Source organism: Xyrauchen texanus, chromosome 29 (assembly GCF_025860055.1).
Source record: "Xyrauchen texanus isolate HMW12.3.18 chromosome 29, RBS_HiC_50CHRs, whole genome shotgun sequence".
NCBI lineage: Eukaryota > Metazoa > Chordata > Actinopteri > Cypriniformes > Catostomidae > Xyrauchen > Xyrauchen texanus.
Genome location: NC_068304.1, coordinates 16,978,896 through 17,001,503, shown reverse-complemented (window position 1 = coordinate 17,001,503; position 22,608 = coordinate 16,978,896). Strand labels below are relative to the sequence as shown.

General features: G+C 39.2%; 1 protein-coding gene across 1 annotated transcript; it reads left to right on the top strand.

The window, feature by feature from the left end:
* The first annotated feature begins 6,141 nt into the window (after positions 1-6,141).
* On the top strand, positions 6,142-22,345 carry ric8b (RIC8 guanine nucleotide exchange factor B). Its single transcript, XM_052096757.1, has 10 exons — positions 6,142-6,344; positions 7,170-7,217; positions 7,579-8,196; positions 9,701-9,795; positions 13,198-13,348; positions 13,430-13,525; positions 15,402-15,546; positions 16,036-16,180; positions 16,334-16,453; positions 21,308-22,345. The coding sequence occupies exons 1-10, from the start codon at positions 6,261-6,263 to the stop codon at positions 21,417-21,419; spliced, it is 1,614 nt and encodes a 537-aa protein (XP_051952717.1). The 5' UTR covers positions 6,142-6,260; the 3' UTR covers positions 21,420-22,345.
* The last annotated feature ends 263 nt before the right edge of the window (positions 22,346-22,608 follow it).

Below are 22,608 nucleotides of genomic sequence, written 5' to 3'. Positions count from 1 at the left end.
CTCTCTGTGTAGGCTAGGCTATGCAGAGTGCAAAAAAGGCTGCCCTCATTCATACGGTCATTCTGACTGAATTCGATATGATCTGACACTGATTACCTGAAAGAATCATTCATCTTTGTTTTAACCTTTTTAATCTTTGTGTTTCAAGTGTCTGTGAACACCAACATGCCGCAGTGTCGTGAAACCCCTCTATCCCGTCCAGGCCTTCCACACAGGACCCCTCAAAGTAAGACATATTTTAGTGTATGATGTGTTTTATGTGTCTGTACTTCTTACTCTGTGTTATGGTAGGCTAGAGGCTGAGACAGAGTAGTCACTACATTAGCTGGCTGCCTGTTTCGGTTTTAATTTGGGTAAGAAGTCTCTGTCTCTCTCTCTCTCTCTCTCTCTGTCTGTCTCTCTCTCTCTGTCTGTCTGTCTCTCTCTCTCACACAGTTTTATTAAAAAACAAGACACACTCATACTTTGTATTTTTGTTAACAAATAACACCTATATTTTTTCTGTTTTCCACAGGTCATAGATCTGCCAGATCAGCTCCTGCTGGATGCACAGGTATTTTGGGCAGGTTCTCTCTGCTGTTGTCAGTAAACTACTGTCAGAGATCAGTCAAGTTCATTGCAGTCCACCACTCAAAGCTCACTCTCCCCAGAATTCTAAATCACAAACACCTGGTCATCACTTATCACCTCATCAGCCAACTCATAAAAACACTCACCTTGTATCCAGTCTTTGTCAAGCCTCCAATAGGAACAGACCATTTCTCCCTGAGTCCTGATATCTCCGTCGATCCTGAAAACCTGAGTATTCCGTTTTCTTACCTGATTCATACTAACCCTATGCACTGTTGTTCTGCCATCTCCAGATCACTTATCCGATTCCTGAACCCTTGTCTGAGATCTGATCAAACCGGCCCGATTGCTCCTAGAAAGAGAGGAGTTAACGAACTGATACAGAGTGAATGTTCTACTGATCCAAGTCATTTGGATTTCCAGTTGTTCTCCGTGCAACGAACTATCTTCACTAAACCAGCACCTGAAAAGTCACCTGATACTTACCTTTCACCTTCTATACTTGAATAAAACTATATTTGAATCACTTACCTCCGATCTCCTGGTCTCTACCCTGACAACTACTGTATTATGAGCATTGCTTGTTAATCGTTTTTTGTATAATTTTTTTATATTTTCTTCCTGTACTTTCCCCAGCTGTTGAAAGGCTCCTTTTGGAGCAGGTCGGAGAACTGCAGCTTAAAATGGATTATGTTATAAAACTACTTCAAAAAAATAATTCTGTTCCTCGAAGATTTTAATTTGAACTTGCTACCACTGCTTACACTGCAAGACCTGGAGAATTTTGATGACCAACTTCGGACCGATAGCACCTTTAAGAAGAAAGTGGTATGTCCCGTCTCTGTCTATCTCTAAAGCACAAAAGATACCTATAGAGTATAGATACTCTTTTGATCCCGTGAGGGAAATTTGGTCTCTGCATTTATCACATCCATGATTACACACAGTGAACACAGTGAGGTGAAGCATACACTAACCCAGAGCAGTGAGCTGCCTGCTACAGTGGCGCTCGGGAAGCAGTGAGGGGTTAGGTTCCTTACTCAAAGGCACTTCAGCCATGGATGTGGGCATGGGAGTAGTGTTGTCACGATACCAAAATTATTGTTTCAATACCGATACCTAGTCAAGAATTGCGATTTTGATACTTTTCCTGAAAAGGGAGAAACACTCAAATATCATTGCTGTGCTTTATTTTAAAACCAGGAAAACATTCTAATCATATAACACACTAATAAATGAACATAGCAGATATATTAAACATTTTTTTATAAATTTAGGAGCATTATCTCAGCTTGCAAATTATTAACGTTATCTATGAAAGTTGCGTTTTCAGAGATGTTGAATTAGCCGTAGGCAGGCTATTGGTTAGCCATGAGGATAATGCCCATAGCAGAGCTGCCAACTCTCACGTATTGGCCGTGAGACACGCGTTTGATTGGTTTCACACCACACCCCGATATCTCACGCTGAAGTGTCAACCCGGTCGGTCAAATGCCTGAAATATGAGTTTATCACATAAATGTGGTTTTGCAAATCAGATATAAATCCGATTTTCAATTCCCGCGCTATATGCAGATTTAATGGAGTGCATGTCACTGAAAGCAACAGATATGTGCTGCATTTTATTGATCATCAGCTAAAATTTCAAAATCAAAGAGAGAGTGGCAACAGCCCTAAGATCATTTCGTTTCTTTACTTTTAAAGGAGATGATTGTGTGTTAAGCGTCTGCGACTTACTTTCACTTTGATTTGCGATAGTTTGCACGTTGGCTTGATGAATAGATGCTCATCTGCAGTGATGCGTGTTGCAGTAGCGTCATATCTGGCTATATCATGATGTATATAGCCTATAACACGCTCTCACACGTTTATTTTTTGCCATTTTTGGGAGGAGTAAAATTTACATATGTGGTTTCAACAACCAGATGCATTTACACTTGTCCAGTTTCATCTGGAATGCGGCCCAGACCATCTCCTGAAGTGTTTTGAGCGATCGGATTCAAATCCGTCTCGAATGCATTTCGGAGGGCATTTACAACCTGTTTTTTTCACGATCGGATAGCTATCCTATCACAGAAAACGCATGAAGTGACCAGGTGTAAACAGCCCCTAGAGCGAGCATGCATGCGAGACAGACTGCTCCAAACCGCGTAGAGTGCGCGCGCACGACAGAGAGGGAAAGCGAGCGAGAGACCTTGCGTGTGCAGAGAGCATCCTGATCTAGAAACAGGACCCCCCCATTTGGAGAATGTCATCCTTATGTAATGTAATGGAAATACGTTTCTTACAAATCTGGAACGCGGTCATTCTTAGAAGTATCGATACTAATACATTTAGGAATTGTGACGTTTTTAATTTCCGAGAATCGCGATACTTTTGAAGTATCGGTGCACCGTGCAACACTACATGGGAGAGCGGTGCTTCAAAGACAATGTAATACAGCAGGTTGTGAAATGGGATTAGTCAAATTTGTCTTTTACTTTACAGATAACTAAACTGTCATTGTCTGGTGGCAAGAATTTAAAGGAAACAGTTTGGAGAGTCTGCACTAAAATATTTGACCAGAATCTTTCAACTCATCTGAACTGGTGCAGTAGGGGTCAGAAGACAGGCCTTAAATCACGGCCTATTCATCAGGTACTCCTGAGTAAGTCCTACAATGTGTTGAAGCAACATTCTGTCACTATTCAACCCATATGTGGTGTCTGTATTTATATCAGTTGTTCTCGATATTTATATACTATACTCGCACTATTCTCAACCAAATGTCTTTTTTTTTTGTAAAATGCTCTGACTTTTCTGAATTGTCTTTATAGAAACAATCAAACGAAGATATATACTTTTGTGCTACTGTCTTATTTTTTTCCCCTGTTGCTCTATTTTTTTTTTGTTTTGTTTAGGTGCTGTGTTAAGAAATCCTGCCCAACAAAATTCCACTGAGGCAGATGTAGAGATGACTGTGAGAAACTGGCTGCGGCTGAGCAGGGACAGGAATGGGGGGCGGCAAAGGCGGGGCGAGCAAGCATCTTAAAGTGAAATAATTGATTGGACTGATTTTTCTTGATTAAATATTTTGGAGGAAATTTCTTATTTTTGTTGTTGTAGATTTCTATGTGTGATTTGTTGCGTGTTAAAATAAATGATGCTGCTTTTGCAAAAACAAAGTAAAAATTAATTTTTTCAAGGTCATCTCCCGGTGTCCTATTTTGTTATTTCTCCCGGAAAACCTGTATTTCCTCCTGTAGCCTAATTTGCATGACCATCAAACTTAATTTTAAAATCACTGATCCATTCTTTTTTTCTGTTAGACTGGCATTTTCTAGGTTGTCAGATTGTGTATGAAATACACTCTACATATAAACAATCACTTACTTTCAATTTAAACTTTTTTTTGTTATAAAACCTGCCAACTGTGGTTGCAGACTGCGCAGCCACGGAGTCTCGCATGCAAGTGAGCTAGTTGCCTACTTCTCAACTCTTGTCAAATTGTTAGGGAAGAAATTTTATGATTACACATCACCACTGACGTGCGGTCTGGGTAGGCAAACTAGGCACTGCCTACCCTGCCAAAATTCAAAAATAAAATGTTTATTAAATAATAAACTTGTGTTTGTATTTTTACTTTTTATTCTTGTGATTTATATATGCAATATGTGTGTTATTCCAATTGTTTAGACGTTATGATGACAAATGTAGCAGTTACGCATAATCAACTAAAAACAAATGGTAGAATAAGCAGTGCTTTTACGGTCCATTCATTGCAGACGACAAGCGGAAAACCCATGTTGCGCATGCGCACTTCGATCCTGTATTCTTTAACATGTACGGCAAAAAGCACAAATCTGCTGTGCCTTTTGACGTAAATATGTTATGCCCGTAATCATCTCTGTTACGTATCAGACATGGACCAATTAAAATCGAGATATTCCTGGACATTTGCGTAGCTAACGTCATTAAACCACAGCTAGCGTACATGCCTAATCCCCGCCAAATTCAAAATCAAAATGACAGCACAGGCCGTAATCACGGAATTAAGAAATTTTATAACCAAATATGAGTTAATTGCAAGCGGGAGGTCTACGCCAGCCTTAGATGGACTAGCACAGCAAAAGGGCCCAAAAATTATCCGATCATTTCAAACTGATTGGTATGTAAGAAAAGATTGGCTATGTGGCTGTGCTAACAATCAGCGGCTGTACTGCTATCCCTGCCTGCTTTTTTCAACCAGTCAGACTGTTTGGACTTCAGCAGGATATTGTGATTTGAACAAACTGCCCGCATGAAAAGTCGTCAGCTCACATCCAGTGTCAAATTACACTGAAAACCTTTGGAAAATCTCGGATCAACCTTGCACTTGACGAGCAAAGGAAGCTGAATATAACCTACCACAATGAAAAGGTAAAGGAAAACCGAGAGGTTTTGAAGGATCTGATAAATGCGTAACGTTCACTGTTTACGCGCTTGTGTGTGTGTGTGTGTGTGTGAGAGAGAGAGAGAGAGTACACGATATACATCCTGATTTGTACATTTCTTGATATGCCGCGCTTGTGCGTAACGTTCACTGTTATTACGTATTATTAGCTTAAACAATAAATCAGGTAATCTGGCTTTCATAACTCAGTGCCTACCCTCTTTAAGACATCACCGCACGTCACTGCACATCACATAAACTGTTATTGAGTGTTGTTGATATACAATAGGAAACTTGTCCTTGGAACACAATCTGACAGCAGTTAGCCTAAACAAATCAATAAGACATAACGGTGGGATCCTACTAGAGCGGCGAAAAGCATTCAGACGCCTCGCTCCCTTTGACTTAACACTGGAACAGCTGATTTTCAAGCATGCTGTGGCGTTTCCAGCGATGCAGCCGAAAATCAGCTGTTCCAGTGTTGTCAATGGGAGAGCAGGCGACCGAACGCTTTCCTCGCTCTAGTAGGAACGCGCCGCATAGGTCATAATAATTATTTCGGGTTTACGTTGGCTCACGGTCGGCGATTATGTCGGGTTTACGTTGGCTCACGGTCGGCGATCATTCTAATGCCACCATCTTCCCGATATCTTGCCGATTAGCTACCGATCTCCATAAGACATCTTACCGAGGCACTTTATGTCGGGCATGCACACGCGCCCCAACGTCGGCAAGACCTAATTTGTTGTCTGGGGGACGGCATGAAGGTGAATAAATGATGAGAGAATTTTCATTTTTGGGTGAACTATCTCTTTAACGGTAAAGTAAGCAATAAATGTCACGTGCTATACTTTATTTCTAATTACTGTATTAGTTTGAAACGTATTTGAATTAGGAGTCGACATTGGTCTTGGGTGCATAGACCAATCTTGAATGCTGCCTCTGTCAATATAAACGTTTCCTCACATAGCCTAATAATAATAATTATTTTAAGCCCCAGTGCATTTGATCCACAATCTGAAGGTATCCTTGAAGAAATCCATATATTTGCAATACAGTGAAGCTTATGAAGTCTTTACGTATTTCTGCTGTTATAGATAGACATGTTGGTTACAGGGACTCTTGTAAAAGCCTGTGGTCATGAAACGTGACGTTTGACGGGTGAAAGTTGAACCTACGAGAGAAAGAGAGAAACAGAAGAGGCGTCTCATCCTGACTGTCGTGAAAAGAAGGGTTGACAATTTTTTCTAAGCGAACGGAAGTAAAAGCAACATTAGAGATGAGTATGAGAGATATTCTATCAGAGATCGACGGTGGAGACGATGAGAGAGTTGAACAGCTTTTGCAGAAGTATAACAAAGAGGTAAAGAGCATTTCCTGCTGTTAGCTTACTAGCTATCCTATGTTGTTTTCAATGCCGTGACGTTGCAGTGAGTAGCTCTATTAGAATCAATAAAGCCGTATAGTATGCGCGAGCAGTAGCGACTTAGCTGAGTGGTAACCTGAACAAAACCTGTTTTAGTTTCTTAAAAGGAGGAATGGCATCCGAGAAAATGTGCTTTGTTTCTAAGCTCTTTAAACGAGTGTCAGAATATGAGGAATTCCTCTATTTGTCCTGTGGCAGCACACTAGCATTCTCCTCCAGCTGTTAGCTATTTTCCAACATCATATCCAACGTAACTATTTTAATGAAATATTAATTGATTCCCATCATGAACAGTATGTGAGCTAAAAGCCGGATTTTACTGCAGCTAATTATAGTGGAGATGAACTGCTGTTTGGAATGTTAATAGATACAAAAGTTGTTAGCTGAAGTAGCTAAGCTCGTCACCGTTGTCAGAACCGGGTGCCAGAGCAGTCAATACTACAAGCATTATTGTGTTGCCATTTTATCAGTTTACATACATTTACTCAATTCAAAATTGTAATTTGTATTCTTAATTTTATTACGGAGGAACAGCTTTTAGTCAAGTTAAATTAGACTTTTGAGAAGTCTTGGTTATACTGTTAAAAGTGCATCTAAATAGTGGTAAAATATGAGGTAGCCTAACGAGATCAAATGTATGACAGTGCATTTAGTGCACACAGATGTTCTCTGGTATGTAGTTTGAGACCGATCAAAGGATTAGAATCTGTTTCTTCTCAGACTGACATTTTCTGAAAGGCTACTGTTTACTTTTCATTGCAGAACTGCCGCACATTTGCCTTCGACCACAAAGAAGAGGATGGGAGAATTGTGAGTATCAGAACTGAATTATTACATACAGTGTTGGGTAAATTGCCTCTAAAAAGTAATCATGTACGGATTACAAATTACACAAAAAATTGTAATTAGTAATGTAATTTTTTAGATGATACTGTTTAGGTAATCTAATCTAATAAGATTTTTTTTTAGATTACTTATTGCTTGTTTTAATGCTCATTAAACATTAGTAAACATGAAATTAAATAACAATTTTTTTCATGTTTTAGCAATTCTTTACTAGTCCATTACTACCCAACACTGAATACGTATTTTTGTGCTGTGGTATGTTTCTTGTTTTTACTCCACATTTAATTATATATTTTACCTCAGTGCTTTGTGTTCTCCTCCACAGAAACTGTGTCAGGGCTTGCTCACAGTGCTCAAACGGCCTGTTCGGCCCCTCTGCCAAAGCACCTGCCTTGAGACCCTGCGCATCCTGTCCAGAGACAAGCGTGTTCTGGGACCCATAGACACCAGAGAGGGCATCCTCACCCTGGCAGGACTGGCCCGGATCCGTGCAACAGGGGGTGTTGGAGAGCCATTGGAGGAGGAGCAGTCAGCCGAAGAAGAGAGAGTTGTAGTGGAGGCCCTCAAGTGCCTGTGTAATGTTGTGTTCAACAGTGTGGCAGCACAGCAGATGTGCGCAGATGTGCAACTTGCAGAGGGCCTGTGTGCCCACTTATATTCGGTCAGCTCTGCCCATCATGAGGTGGGCTTGTTCTCCCTCCGGCTGATCTTTCTGCTCTCTGCCCTGCGGACAGATGTACGTGGCACACTGCGAAAGGAGGCAGGTGCAGTGAGGCTGCTTACAGGTGTGCTAGAACGCTCCCTGGATGTGCGCTGGGTGGGGCCGTATGAAGCCGCTCCTCCTGACCCACAGACCCCGTACATATCTCCAGAGAACAATGAACATACCATTGAAGCCCTTAAAGCTCTGTTCAACATCACGTTGACTGATTCCAGTGAAGAGGTGAGAGTAATCAACAGTGTTCGTCGAACTGCAAAACAGCATGTTGTGATTTACATCCTAACGTACAAATTATCAAAATCCACTTAGTTCATACTGAGCATAGGTACAGTCATTCACCAAATGCAAACTTCACTATTATTATTTATTTAGAAGATGTAATTTTAGCAGCCCCTTTTCTTGGCTTTGGAAAAAATCATGCTCTTGTATCTGCATTATTTCGACCACTGTTGTGGTCCATCGAAAGTTTGTCTGTCTGTGGGCCCTTGTTGTAATTTGTTGTTTGAAATGTCTTTAAAATGTACTGTAAATTTGATGAAATGAGCAAAAAAATCTTACACTTTAAACTTACACTGATGGGACCCAAACCACATTTAGTGACCAGAATATCATAGAGCCTTTAGAGTGAGCTCTTATGGCTTGGGCCACTAAGCATCACCAGAACACCCTGGCAACCACCAACAAAGCCCTACTTCTGCATTGTGGTGGCGAATTTTGAACAGGATAGCACCACTCACGTGTTCCTCAAAAAATTTAAAAAGCTTTTCCTTCCTCCCTTTCACTAAGTGGGCACCAAGTAGTCTTGATAAAGATCTTGTGCATTCCAGTATTCTCTGCCATTTGAATGTTCGTTGAAATAAGCTTAAAGGGTTGGTTCAACCAAAAATGGAAATTCTCTCATCATTTACTCACCCTCATGCCATCCCAGAGGTGTATGACTTACTTTCTTCTGCTGAACACAAACAAAGATTTTTAGAAGAATATCTCAGCTTTGTAGGTCTATACAATGCAAGTGTAAAATTGTAGTGGTGCCAACATTTTGATGCTCCAAAATCCACATAAGGGCAATGTAAAAGTACTCTAGACAACTCTGGTGGTTAAATAAATGTATTCTGAAGTGATATGATAGGTGTGGGTAAGAAACAGTTTAATATTTAAGTACTGTTTCCTTCACTTTCTGTTTTTGGTGATTCACATTCATTGTGCATATCACCCCCTACTGGGCAGGGAGAGAATTTATAATAAAAAAGAAAAGAATAATATTGAATTGTTTCTCATCCACACCTATCATATCATGTCTGAACACATAGATTTAACCTCTGGAGTCATATTGATTCCTTTTATGCTGTCTTTATGTGGATATTAGAGCTTGCATTGTGAATACCAACAGAGCTGAAATATTCTTCTAAAAATCTTCATTTGTGTTCTGCAGAAGAAAGTCATACACATCTGGAATGCCAGGACAGTGAGTAAATCATGAGAATTTTTTATTTTTGTGTGAACTTTCCCTTTAAGTGATCTCTGTTGCCTGGCCTTTATTGGTTTCTGGATGGTCAGGAGCACCTTGACTATAGATGCACTTTCTTGTCTCAAGCTAGTAGTTCTCTCTGCCCATAGGTCTCTCCGTTGGTTCCAAGTTTTCAGGATGTTTGGAGTACTCTCCTACTATTGTTGAGATTAAGCACAAGTCTTTAATACTCATCTGATTTTTCCTTTATTTTGATAGGACAATGACCACCAGCTTCGACTCATTGTAGGCATCATGCGACATCTCCTATTGCTGAAGACACAGAGTGAAGATAAAACAGAGGAAGCTCACAGGTACTGCTACACTATAAAGTGCGGAGTGTACTTAGGTTTTGAAGTGAATGCTTGGCATCTGCATACAGTGGAGCGGTCAGCCTTTCAAAGTATTTCATTTGACTGTGCGATCATACATAAGCGGTTGTCGCATGCATGCTATGACTACTATGAGAAACTGAACTATTTCTCTTCAGGAGTTTAAACTTTTAAAGTGGTCTTTACATTCCTTCAGACTCAAATTATACAAATGTGAGCATGTCCTGACCTCCTCACAAACTTTCTTGACATACACTGTTGTTGTTTATACCTTTATCTCCTGTTGTTAGTTTTGAAAGCAATGGCCACTTTTGGACCCAGGAATTGGTGCAGATAATTCCAGGCATGTGCACACTACCTGTTCAGAGTATGTGCAGATAGATAAATCGGATTGCATGCATTCAGTGCTCAAGCACTTGATCTAACTGAAGTATACAGAGGCAGCAGAATTTAGTTTGGAATATGTTTGTAGCAGTTTATTTAGTCAATGTTCTGTAATGTTTAAAGCTAAAGTATGTATTTCTGCCCCACAAGCATCACCAAAGAGAATTGTGAAAAATAAGGAGTACAATTGTTTTTCAAACAAGTGTCTTGAACACTCTCCAATCTTCCATTTTTGGGCAAAAAATACCCCACCCCCCAACCATGCCAATGGTTAAGCCAATGTCACTTAGATTGTATTAATCATAGTTATTATAAAGTGTGAACGCTGTTACTTTTTTATTAAAATGTTTTAATATTTATTTAATATATTTATTTACCTATATCAATTGTATGGTTCAAAACCAACTTGCATATGCTTTAAGATTGTGTATACTTTACTATGCGGTGTATATAGTGCAGCTCCTAAAGCTGATTAAGACTCTATGAAAGAGTCAGAAAGCAACAGAAATGCAAGTGTGGTGAATGGCAGTGATGAGATGTCCCCTAGAAGTGATTAATGACACCCCTTTGCCCTGTTGAGACTGCTCAACGCATTCTGAATCTCCCTCCTGTTTATGTGGGCTTGACTCTTTGTGTCCACAGTAGCGCAGTCACCAGCCCTTTAACACTTCTGGAATGCTACCCCCACTCAATGATTCTACAGCGTTCCGAAATGACTACCGGTAACTCTATGCTCCCCCGGTCTTGCTTGAAATCCATTGATCACAGAGCTTCAATTTATACACTGAAGGGATCAAATTTTTGCTAAAATGGCCTGATTCCTGAAAGAATCCATGGTGTCAGTCACATAGTCAGGATAGCCATTTAATGCAGCCGCAAAACAATTCCCATAAAGGACTGACCCACCTCCAAGCTTGACTGTGGGGATGGTGTCGTTCTTGTCATCACCTTGTCTTTCTTACTTCAGACATACTGCTGACCCATGTGTCTAAAGCTAATTTTCAGTTTAGTGTCATATGTCCATACAACCTTCTTGCAGGACTCCACAGGTCTTTCCAAATTCCTTCTTGAATATTCAAGTTAACATTTCCCTCGTGACGTTTTGCTTTCTACCACACCCAAGAAAGTTGCCATTGTACCATATTTTAAAAATGCATGAATGGTGCTGCCTACTTTGTCTTTTGGAAATTGAAGTGCCTTGGAAATGTACTTTTAGCCATGGTCTTTACTTGTTTGATGAAATAATCTCCTCTATTTGCTTTTGTGACAGATTATTTCTAATTGCATTTTTGCAAAGAAATAAATTTTTCTTAAGACACTAAACTTAAATTGTAAAACTTAAATAAGTGCCATTTTAGAGTGATGGCTTAATTTAGTTTTAAAACATTTATTTGTGTAGTCTTCAATATTTAAAGAACAACTACATGCAGTAGGGGTTGAATAATTATGGCATGGCTATATTTAAAAAAAGAAAATCCTGCTATTTAGAAATATTATGTTATATATTCACACTATGACTTTAAATGTGTCACTCAAATGATATTGATGTAATGTTTAAAATTCTGGGTCATTAGTAAAGCTTACCTTTGTAAATGTTTACTCTCTTTGGGGGGATGAATAATTTTGATTGCAACTGTGTAAATATATATATATATATTAGTGGCACCCAAACGTTTGTAATAATGTTCAGATTTGACTCTTTTAGAAGGAAATTGGTACTTTAATTCACCAAAGTGGCATTTAACTGATCTCAAAGTATAGTCAGGACATTACTAATGTAAAAAAGAAAACGGCACCATCACAATTTGAAAAAAGCCATTTTTTTATCAAATCTATACAGGCCCCATTTCCAGCAGCCATCACTCCAACAACTTATCCTTGAGTAATCATGCTAAATTGCTAATTTGGTACAAGAAAATCACTTGCCATTATATCAAACACAACTGAAAGCTATTGGGTTCATTAACTGAAATTTAACATTGTCTTTGAGTTTGTTTTTGAGTTGCCACAGTATGCAATAGAGTGACATGTCTTAAGGTCAATATTAGGTAAAAAAAGAAATGTCTTTCTCTAGAAACTCGTCAGTCAATCATTGTTTTGAGGGATTAAGGCTATGCAAGGCTTGAAATTGCCAAAAAACTGAAGATTTCATATACAGATGTACATTACATTCTTCAAAGACAAAGGACAACTGTCTCTAAAAAGGACAGAAAGAGATGTGGAGGACCAGATGTACAACTAAACAAGAGGATAAGAATATCAGAGTCTCTAGTTTGAGAAATAGACACCTCACATGTACTCAGCTGACAGCTTCATTGAATTCTACCCGCTCAACACCAGTTTCATGTACAACAGTAAAGAGAAGACTCAGGTGTGCAGGCCTTATGGGAAGAATTGCAAAGAAAAAGCCACTTTTGAAACAGAAAAACAAAAAGAAAAGGTTAGAGTGGGCAAAGAAACACAGACATTGGACAACAGATAATTGGAAAAGATTTTTATGGATCTTAATCCCATTGAGATTTTGTGGGATCAGATAGACTGTAAGGTGCACGAGAAGTGCCCGACAAGACAGCCACATCTATGGCAAGTGCTACAGGAAGTGTGGGGTGAAATGTCACCTGAGTATCTGGACCAAATGCGAGCTGGATTGCCAAGGATCTGCAAAGCTTTCATTGCTGCACATGGAGAATTCTTTGGATGAGAACTCTGAAGTAGATTATTTTTTTAAAAATTGTAATAGTAATTTTTCACATTATTAATGTTCTGACTATACATTGTGATCAGTTGAATGCCACTTTGGTGAATAAAAGTGCCACATTTCTTCCCATAAGAGCTAAATCTGTACATTATTCCAAACTTGTGTGTGTATACACACATACACGGGTATATCTCAAAGTCTTGTCTGCTTACATGACCGATCACACCCATTGAAGATCCGCTATAAGCTGAATGTTTTTGTCATTTTTGTGCTAAAGATTTATAATTTCTCATCTCTTCCAGTCATGCCATAAACCTCCTGAGTAACCTCCCAGTACAGTGCCTGGATGTTCTGATAGATGTCCCTGTTCAAGGTGGGCTGGAAAAGTATGGTGGGAAAAACATGGACGTGGTGCAGTTGCTGCTAGATTTTATGGAGAGGAGGATAGACAAGGTATTACAGTTCAGATGAACGCTTACAAACTTCCTCAACATTTTCCCTGTTGAATCCACTCATGCATTTTTATTCACACAGGGTTCCAACTACAAAGAAGGGTTGACACCAGTGCTGAGCCTGATGACGGAGAGCTCTAGATACCACCGGGAAATCCGCAGATACCTCAAGACCCAGGTGCAGTGTTGAGTCCATGCTTGATGTAATTCACTGCTCTCTAAACTAAGATCAGGTTTCCCACAGTCATAGAAAAATCTTTTATTGGCTAAATATTGTTCTATGTGTGCAATCATTATGAAATTATTAAAAAAAAATACTTTATATAAAAATAAATTACGAGCGACTGGAAAAATTGCAAAATTATGGAAATTCATTGATCAAAAGGTATGGGAAACTTGTAAGATCTAATGCAGGGATTTTGATTCTTTGTAAATGTTTTATTTATTCTATTGGCCTTTTAGTGGTGAATACAGGTCCTTCTCAAAAAATTAGCATATTGTGATAAAGTTCATTATTTTCCATAATGTAATGATAAAAATTAAACTTTCATATATTTTAGATTCATTGCACACCAACTGAAATATTTCAGGTCTTTTATTGTTTTAATACTGATGATTTTGGCATACAGGTCATGAAAACCCAAAATTCCTATCTCAACAAATTAGCATATTTCATCCGACCAATAAAAGAAGTGTTTTTAATACAAAAAAAGTCAACCTTCAAATAATTATGTTCAGTTATGCACTCAATACTTGGTCGGGAATCCTTTTGCAGAAATGACTGCTTCAATGCGGCGTGGCATGGAGGCAATCAGCCTCTGGCACTGCTGAGGTGTTATGGAGGCCCAGGATGCTTCGATAGCGGCCTTAAGCTCATCCAGAGTGTTGGGTCTTGCGTCTCTCAACTTTCTCTTCACAATATCCCACAGATTCTCTATGGGGTTCAGGTCAGGGAGTTGGCAGGCCAATTGAGCACAGTAATACCATGGTCAGTAAACCATTTACCAGTGGTTTTGGCACTGTGAGCAGGTGCCAGGTCGTGCTGAAAAATGAAATCTTCATCTCCATAAAGCTTTTCAGCAGATGGAAGCATGAAGTGCTCCAAAATCTCTTGATAGCTAGCTGCATTGACCCTGCCCTTGATAAAACACAGTGGACCAACACCAGCAGCTGACATGGCACCCCAGACCATCACTGACTGTGGATACTTGACACTGGACTTCAGGCATTTTGGCATTTCCTTCTCCCCAGTCTTCCTCCAGACTCTGGCACCTTGATTTCCGAATGACATGCAAAATTTGCTTTCATCCGAAAAAAGTACTTTGGACCACTGAGCAACAGTCCAGTGCTGCTTCTCTGTAGCCCAGGTCAGGCGCTTCTGCCGCTGTTTCTAGTGCCTGTGCACGGTGACTCTGGATGTTTCTACTCCAGACTCAGTCCACTGCTTCCGCAGGTCCCCCAAGGTCTGGAATCGGTCCTTCTCCACAATCTTCCTCAGGGTCTGGTCACCTCTTCTCGTTGTGCAGCGTTTTTTGCCACACTTTTTCCTTCCCACAGACTTCCCACTGATGTGCCTTGATACAGCACTCTGGGAACAGCCTATTTGTTCAGAAATTTCTTTCTGTGTCTTACCCTCTTGCTTGAGGGTGTCAATGATGGCCTTCTGGACAGCAGTCAGGTCGGCAGTCTTACCCATGATTGCGGTTTTGAGTAATGAAACAGGCTGGGAGTTTTTAAAAGCCTCAGGAATCTTTTGCAGGTGTTTAGAGTTAATTAGTTGATTCAGATGATTAGGTTAATAGCTCGTTTAGAGACCCTTTTCATGATATGCTAATTTTTTGAGATAGGATAGGTTTTCATGAGTTGTATGCCAAAATCATCAGTATTAAAACAATAAAAGACCTGAAATATTTCAGTTGGTGTGCAATGAATCTAAAATATATGAAAGTTTAATTTTTATCATTACATTATGGAAAATAATGAACTTTTATCACAATATGCTAATTTTTTGAGAAGGACCTGTATATGTATATCCTTTGTTTGTTGATACGCAGGTGCTGCCTCCCCTGAAGGATGTAAAGGAGAGGCCAGAAATCGGTTGTACGGTTCGTAACAAACTTGTGCGAATCATGACTCATATAGACTTGGGAGTGAAACAGGGAGCTGCAGAATTTCTTTTTGTCCTCTGCAAAGAGAGCGGTGGGTGTTCTTCTCTTAATCTTAGTATTTCTGCAGTATATATTATGTATACTATGTGCAGTCTACACATTTTTTGTATGCTTCGAATACCCAGATGACCCACTACATTTGCCAAAATGAACAGTATGCAGCAGAGCAAACTGCACAGAATGCTGTATTCCCCAATGCAATGCATCTGACCTGCCAATTCCAGTGTTACGATTTAACCAAAAGTAATTACCGCCACAATTTTAGCCTTTTAGCGTGGAATAATGCCCACTGTTTTACTATTAATTTTAAACAAAACTCCATACAGTGAGTGTATATTGTGCAGCATTCAGTAAGTAGTGAGCTAGGATGGAAAGGGATAGCTTTGAAGAGATTTGTGACTTTACACGATTTAGAGTTAACAAAATGCAGGAATGAATCTTGAATGAGGTATGATTTTGAGCCTGAATGCACTATATGATTGGATGAGAAATGTCTAATTTCTTTTTTTATGTGGTGCAGTGGACAATCTGTTGAAATACACTGGCTATGGAAATGCTGCGGGGCTGTTGATGGCACGAGGTTTACTGGCCGGAGGCAGAGGTGAGACACAGTACTCTTCTGATGAAGACTCTGACACTGAGGAGTATAAGTCAGTCAAACCATTGTAAGTGTATAACTGCTACCGTTGTAATAATAATTTTCTTCTTATTAAAGACCACAGTTTTTTTACATCTTGTGTTATTAATCTTTTCTTTCTTTATGTATTCATAGATTACAGTGAATAATAGTCTGTTTTTTTTGCTCTTGTGTTTTGCAGCATTAACCCCATCACAGGTCACATAGAGCACCCGATGCCAAACCCCATGGAGGAGATGACTGAGGAGCAAAAGGAATATGAAGCCCAGAAACTTGTCAATATGATTGATGAACTATCTAGGTGGGTGTTTATTCAGTCCCTATAAGATTTTGTGCTCTTGCGATCACAAGAATAAATGCAAATTCAACCACTCTCCATGTTATTTTCGGTAGCTTGCAATTTTGTATGATTTCTGAACTGTGCAGCCACCATTCTATCATCTCAACATAGAGTTGCCAACTGTCCCATATTAGCCAGGATGTCCTGTATTTTGGCTGAAATGACGACGTCTCATTACAGGCTGCCTAGTGTCCCATATTGTAGAGCCTAGACACTCGAGGGGAATCCTATGAAATATTTGTCTAAGCATTCACAGGTCTACAGACGGTGTGCATACATCACAGCTAGCATGTAAACTTTACAAGCTCTTTAAGAGCTGCTCTGAGTGCGGTGCGCAGTGTATGTCAATGACGGTCAGAGTTGAAGTGCTCACAATGCGCTGTTGCTCCAAAAATTAGACACAAAAATGCATTATGCTAATTTGTTATGGCAGTGTCTTATATATTTGCTTAAAATTTGTAAAATGTGATTACAATTTAAAGTGCTCAATAATTGCAGTTATCTCAAATAATAACTATTATTAATATATCTGAGTTTTTAGTTTACAGTTTTAGGTTGGTCTACTTTTTTAACCATACCAAAGTTTACTTGCATTGTCTGAGGCAGAAAATGTGTGTTATACTTTTTTCTATTATGCACTAAAAGATTTATAGTTAATTGCACTTACAGTTGAAGTCAGAAGTTTTCATACACCTTAGCCAAATACATTTAAACTCAGTTTTCCACAATTCCTGACATTTAATTGTAGAAAACCTTCCCTGTCATAGGTCAGTTAGGATTGCGATTTTAAGAAAGTGAAATGTTGAATAATAGTTGAGAGAATGATTTATTTCAGCTTTTGTTTCTTTTATCGCATTCCCAGTGGGTCTGAAGTTTACATACACTTTGTTAGTATTTGGTAGCATTGCCAATAAATTGTTTATCTTGGGTCAAACATTCTTGGTAACCTTCCACAAGTTTCTCACAATAAGTTGCTGTAATTTTGGCCCATTCCTCCAGAAAGAACTGGTGTAACTGAGTCAGGTTTGTAGGGTTCTGTAACAAACTTCAGGTCAGGAGGGGACATGGAACTGGTTACTTCCACTCACAGGTAAGTTTTTTTTTTTTAACGAATTAACTCCAGTGCTTACAGCTTCACAATAACACATCAGCTTCACAAAAGTTCTCTGGACCCGACTCTCTCAGTCCTCTTGGTGCTGACGTGGTCCCTTTTATGCTGCTCTCCACAAACTCACTACAATTAGTATTTAGTGTATGCACCCTTACTGCTTTCTCTCTCTCTCCGGACGAATGCTCAACCACACCCCCGCTGCCACAGCCTCCTAGTCCACAGACACCTTTTCAGTTCTGCCCACATATTATCAGATTGAGTTCAGGGCTTTGCGATAGTCACGCCAATACCTTGACTTTGTTGTTAGACTATTCTAGACTATTCTGTTTTGGTCCAGGGACTACAAATGCTGAATGGTTTTAATGACTTCAAACTAAGTGTATGTAAACTTCTGACTTCAATTGTATACCATCATTGACACAAATTACACAAGCATACTATGATGTTTTGTGACTTTTCTCTGCAAAACAACACAAAAATGCAACATATGGCAATTTTTGCCTGCAATAATCAAGAAAAAGTTCCACGAAATCCTGGTGGGACTGTTTATTTCATGTTTTATCAATTAAGCAATACAAATGTGTTCATTTTAAATGCTGAGAAAATGTGGAAATAGGATAATTTGGTACCAAAATGTATTATTCGTCAGACACAATCCAGAAAATGTGGTACCTTTTGGTTATTGTTACTCACTCATACAGTTGTACATAAAGTAGATCTCGGTATGTGTTTCAGCTCAACTGTATAAACCGCACTGCTTTGGTCTCATCAACACAAACTTAATGGCAGGTTGTATTTTGCAGGATTTATACATGCACCATGAGGGAGATGCATTTCTGGGGTTAAAGTTGATGTGCAGGCAGGGTAGGATATTGGATTTTGTTTCATCACTACATCATAGATAATTAACATTTATCATAAAATCCAAATAGGAAATTGAAAGGAATCTAAATGTTCAAGCTTAAAGTTTTTTGTGTGTGTTTTTGCTGGTGCAGCAGCTTTGCGCATTTAATACCATACTGTTACGGATGACAAGCTTATGGCCAATGGAATTCCCTTCTTTTTCCTCCTTATACAACCATAGTAAAATATTTAATTTTTACATATTCAGAATTGCATGTCTAGATAGGTTTTATACATCCAAATTAGTATTTCTCACTAATTTCTTACAAATATCACTGTCAATTGCTTTTTCTGTTTTTTTTAACATCATGTATGAACCTGCGCACAATGCCCAGACAGACAGTATCCGCTGCAGGCATTGCGTTTTTGTCATCACACTCCTTGGAGGTCAAACTTGTGCAGGGCTGCATTCATGTTGACCTTTTCCCTAAACATCTGCCAACGAGACACCGGTGAGAGATGTTGCTCTGATCACGCACCTTACCAACCGCTTCATTAAGGCAAGAATCTTCAAACGTCATTGTCTGCCTCATTTACAGCTGGCCTTTCGCATTTAACAGGAGTCAATACACAACGACCGGACTCCACAGGCCCGCTGCATTAATTACCAGCTAATTGGCGCACATGGTGGGATCGGGGGCTCGGGCTCTTTTGTACGGAGGTTTTTAAAATGTATACTCTTTCATACGCTTATTTTTTCAGCCAGACATCATCCTCAAACATAAAGGGGTTTGAGACACAGGCTCAATTAGGGCTGTGTGTGTGTATGTATGTTAACTGGTGGGTGATGTTAAATAAGTTTGCAAACACAAGAGGACTCACCATTGTCCATCCATAGGGAGACATAATGAGGAGCGTGTGCCTGAGTGAGGCAGATTCCTGTCTTTAGAATGGATCCTCGTTCCCTGTCTCTTCTTTCTATTCTTTTTACTAGGATGAAGGTGGTGTTGTGTGGAAAGGGAGGAGGGCAGAGGGACTGTCACTGGTGCTTCCTTATTTGGCTGCTAGGGAGACGCAACATGTCCATGGAGGAATGTCCCTTGACTTGCTGTCCAATTAGTACTGACTCTCCCACCCCGCCAATATCCACACACAGAACCCTACATAAAAACACACATTACTGGTTGTGTTGCTTATCTTTGCAGCTGATGTAGTTGCTTAGTTGAGGATCTGTTTTGAACTTAATTGTTTGTGTGTGCGTCTTTGAGGGGCGTGGAGGAAATGTCTGTATCCATTTGTCAAGCAACTTAATATCTTGTTTACTCTGATATGCGTCATTGTAACTTGTGTCTGACGTCAAGAAGTTCTTCTGCTGCCAACAATGAGGTACATTCTTACAAATCAGGGTTATTACATTTTGATATGTCCCTTTTTTATTCTGTGGTTTTTGCGTATTCTGTTACATTTCCCAAGTGACTTTCCTCCCATTGATCGTGTCAAGATGGAAAAAAAAAAACCTTTTGATACATGTTTTTGGACCATTTACTGCAAAATGTCTAACCAGCTTGTTTTGACTAACCTGGAATTACAAGTTTATCTGTGTCTGAATGACATAAATGAATGCAAGTGAGCTTTCCACCAGCTTTGATTGGAAAATGCTCTTATAAATCATCTTTGGCCGTGCTTTGATTGGATAATATGAATCATCTCAGGGCGTGCTGGTGACCCATAGTGCAGATATAATTGGATTAGTGTGGAAGAGCTGTCGAGGCTTTGAAGAGATTAGAATGAGCACTGATCCTGTAATTAAACTGGGGGATTTGGGGGGGGGCTCTCTCTGGATTGGGGGGGGGGCTCTCTGGATTGCGGAGCGTGTTTGAAGGGGTGTCTTTAGGGTTGTGATTCCAAGGGCTCTTATGTGGCCAGATGTAAAGGCAAAGAAAGATGTTCTACACATCAACAGGCCTCTTTAGAGGACAGAACTGCATGTAGTTACAATGGTTGGTTCAAAGGTTTTCTTTCAAAGCGCAGGTGGATTTTGCAGACAAATTAGTGGCCTGAAAAACAAAGTTGACAAGACGTGCGCACATTAAATCTGCAGGGTAAACGATGGCCTCTGAAATCTGGAGTTTGTTGTTATTTTCAAATATTCTCTTTGTAGACTGAATTTAAGCCTCCACAGTCTTGATTGTTTTATGAACCACTTTTGAATAATTACTGAAATGGCACCACTTAGGGGCCGTTTACACTGAACGCACTTTTGGGTCCGGATGTGCTGTTTTTTTTTTTTTCCAGTTGTTGTTCAATGTAAGCATGCTAGGCAGACGTCTTTGACCGTTGCAAAACGTCTTAATGTTTAGCTTTTTCCAGAGCCTTGCGCTTTTTCCAGAGCCTTGCACAGGAGTGGCAAGTTTTTAAGACAAGTCATATATAAAGAACTTCAACTTTTAAAAACACACCTTGAGTCACTCGCATTCTATTCCATTTGTTATGCTGCATCTAGCTTCTTTTTTTTTTTTTACTCTCATACGTGTTGAGTCTGAACAGCCCCTTAGACTGCAGAGTCTCCTTAGAAGTGTACAAGTGTTCTATACTACAGCCTGCCAGTTGCATCTATCATGTGTACTTTCTGTTATTTAGGCACAAAGAAATTATGAAATAGAAGACTTTAGAATAGCTTTTCAAAGTTGGTGGTTATTCCTCCCTATCCTCTTTGCATGTTACATCATGCACATTCAAAGTACTTGTATGTGCACAAAGTGCTGCAGCATTTGTCACAGAAGGAAATGACCTGCACTTAAACAAATTTTGACTGGTCTCAACTAGCAAATGTCTTGAGTTCTGTTCTACTATCTCAACAGGAAAGAACTTATCAGGCCAATGGGAGTGAGGAGGGATGGCACACTAGCGCCCCTTGGGGAGACTATCCATGGGTGCAGTCCACCACCTAGCAGCAACTCAGACTCAGACTAGCAGGAGCTCTGCACTGAAACCCTTCTGGCCAAGCTGATGGAAGGCAACACGAACTGTTGCAGTCTTACATGCAGACCATCCACTGGTGGCATTGGGGATGGATTATTTTTTACTGCATTTATTCCTTTGTTGCACAAGTATATGTCTTTCTAATGGGGACTTTAGAGAAAAAAATTATTTTGTTCAATAGATATCTGATTTAATATTAAAGAAAGCTGATTGCAAAGAGATCTTGATCATGAGCAAATGTATCGGTTTGTAGATTAACTTTTATTTAACAAAATGTGGCTGAGGACACACATGTAACTGTTCCTGATTCACAGGTGTACCTAAGACACCTGTTTCAAAATACATATATTTAGAAATGTATACCAAGACAAGCCATAAAATCATTCAAATGTAAACATTGTCTTTATAAAAATGTTGCATAGTAATATTCAGTAAAACCTGTCAGCACTTTTGCTCAGCGGTGATGCTTGGAGTTTGAAAAAAAAAAATCTTCTGGCCTTTGTCTGTTTTATATTATTTTAGCTACCTAATTTTCTATAACCTTTTGTGATTTTTCTTCATCTTTTGTTTCAAGCTGTTTTGGGTGTGATTAGTATTCAGTATGTATAGTTTTTTCACCCTTTTTTTCTAAGGAATCTTCACAATTTATACACAAGACAAAGCATGTATAATGAATATCATTGTTTTTCTAAAAAAATTGTTAGCTGTGCTTGATTTTATAGGCTTTGCAGATGCAAATAATGGAATACTTTTTTTGAAGTGCTCAAACGTTTGACTCCGCTTATAATGTAATCACTGTAATGTCAACAGAATAAGGGGACTTTATAAAACTTTGCTTATATATTGCATACTTTGCACTCAACGTTTGAATCTTGATTTCCTTTGTCCTGCAGACAATCATTTGCAATAAAACAAAAACTACATTAACTGTACATTTTTATTTTTGTGTGAAAGATTTAAAAGTAATATTCCAGGTTCAATTCAAGTTAAGCTCAATCAACATTATTTGTGGCAAAATATTAATTGACTTCCCCGCTTTATAAAAAGCAAAAATTGAGGCATGGAAGTAAAGGGGGGGCCAATTTTTTAACGTTAAAATAAAAATTTTTTTCAAAAGAGCAGCCACATGGAGAGTGACTTTTTCAAAAGTGTAGCTAAACAATGTGTGATAAAATCACAA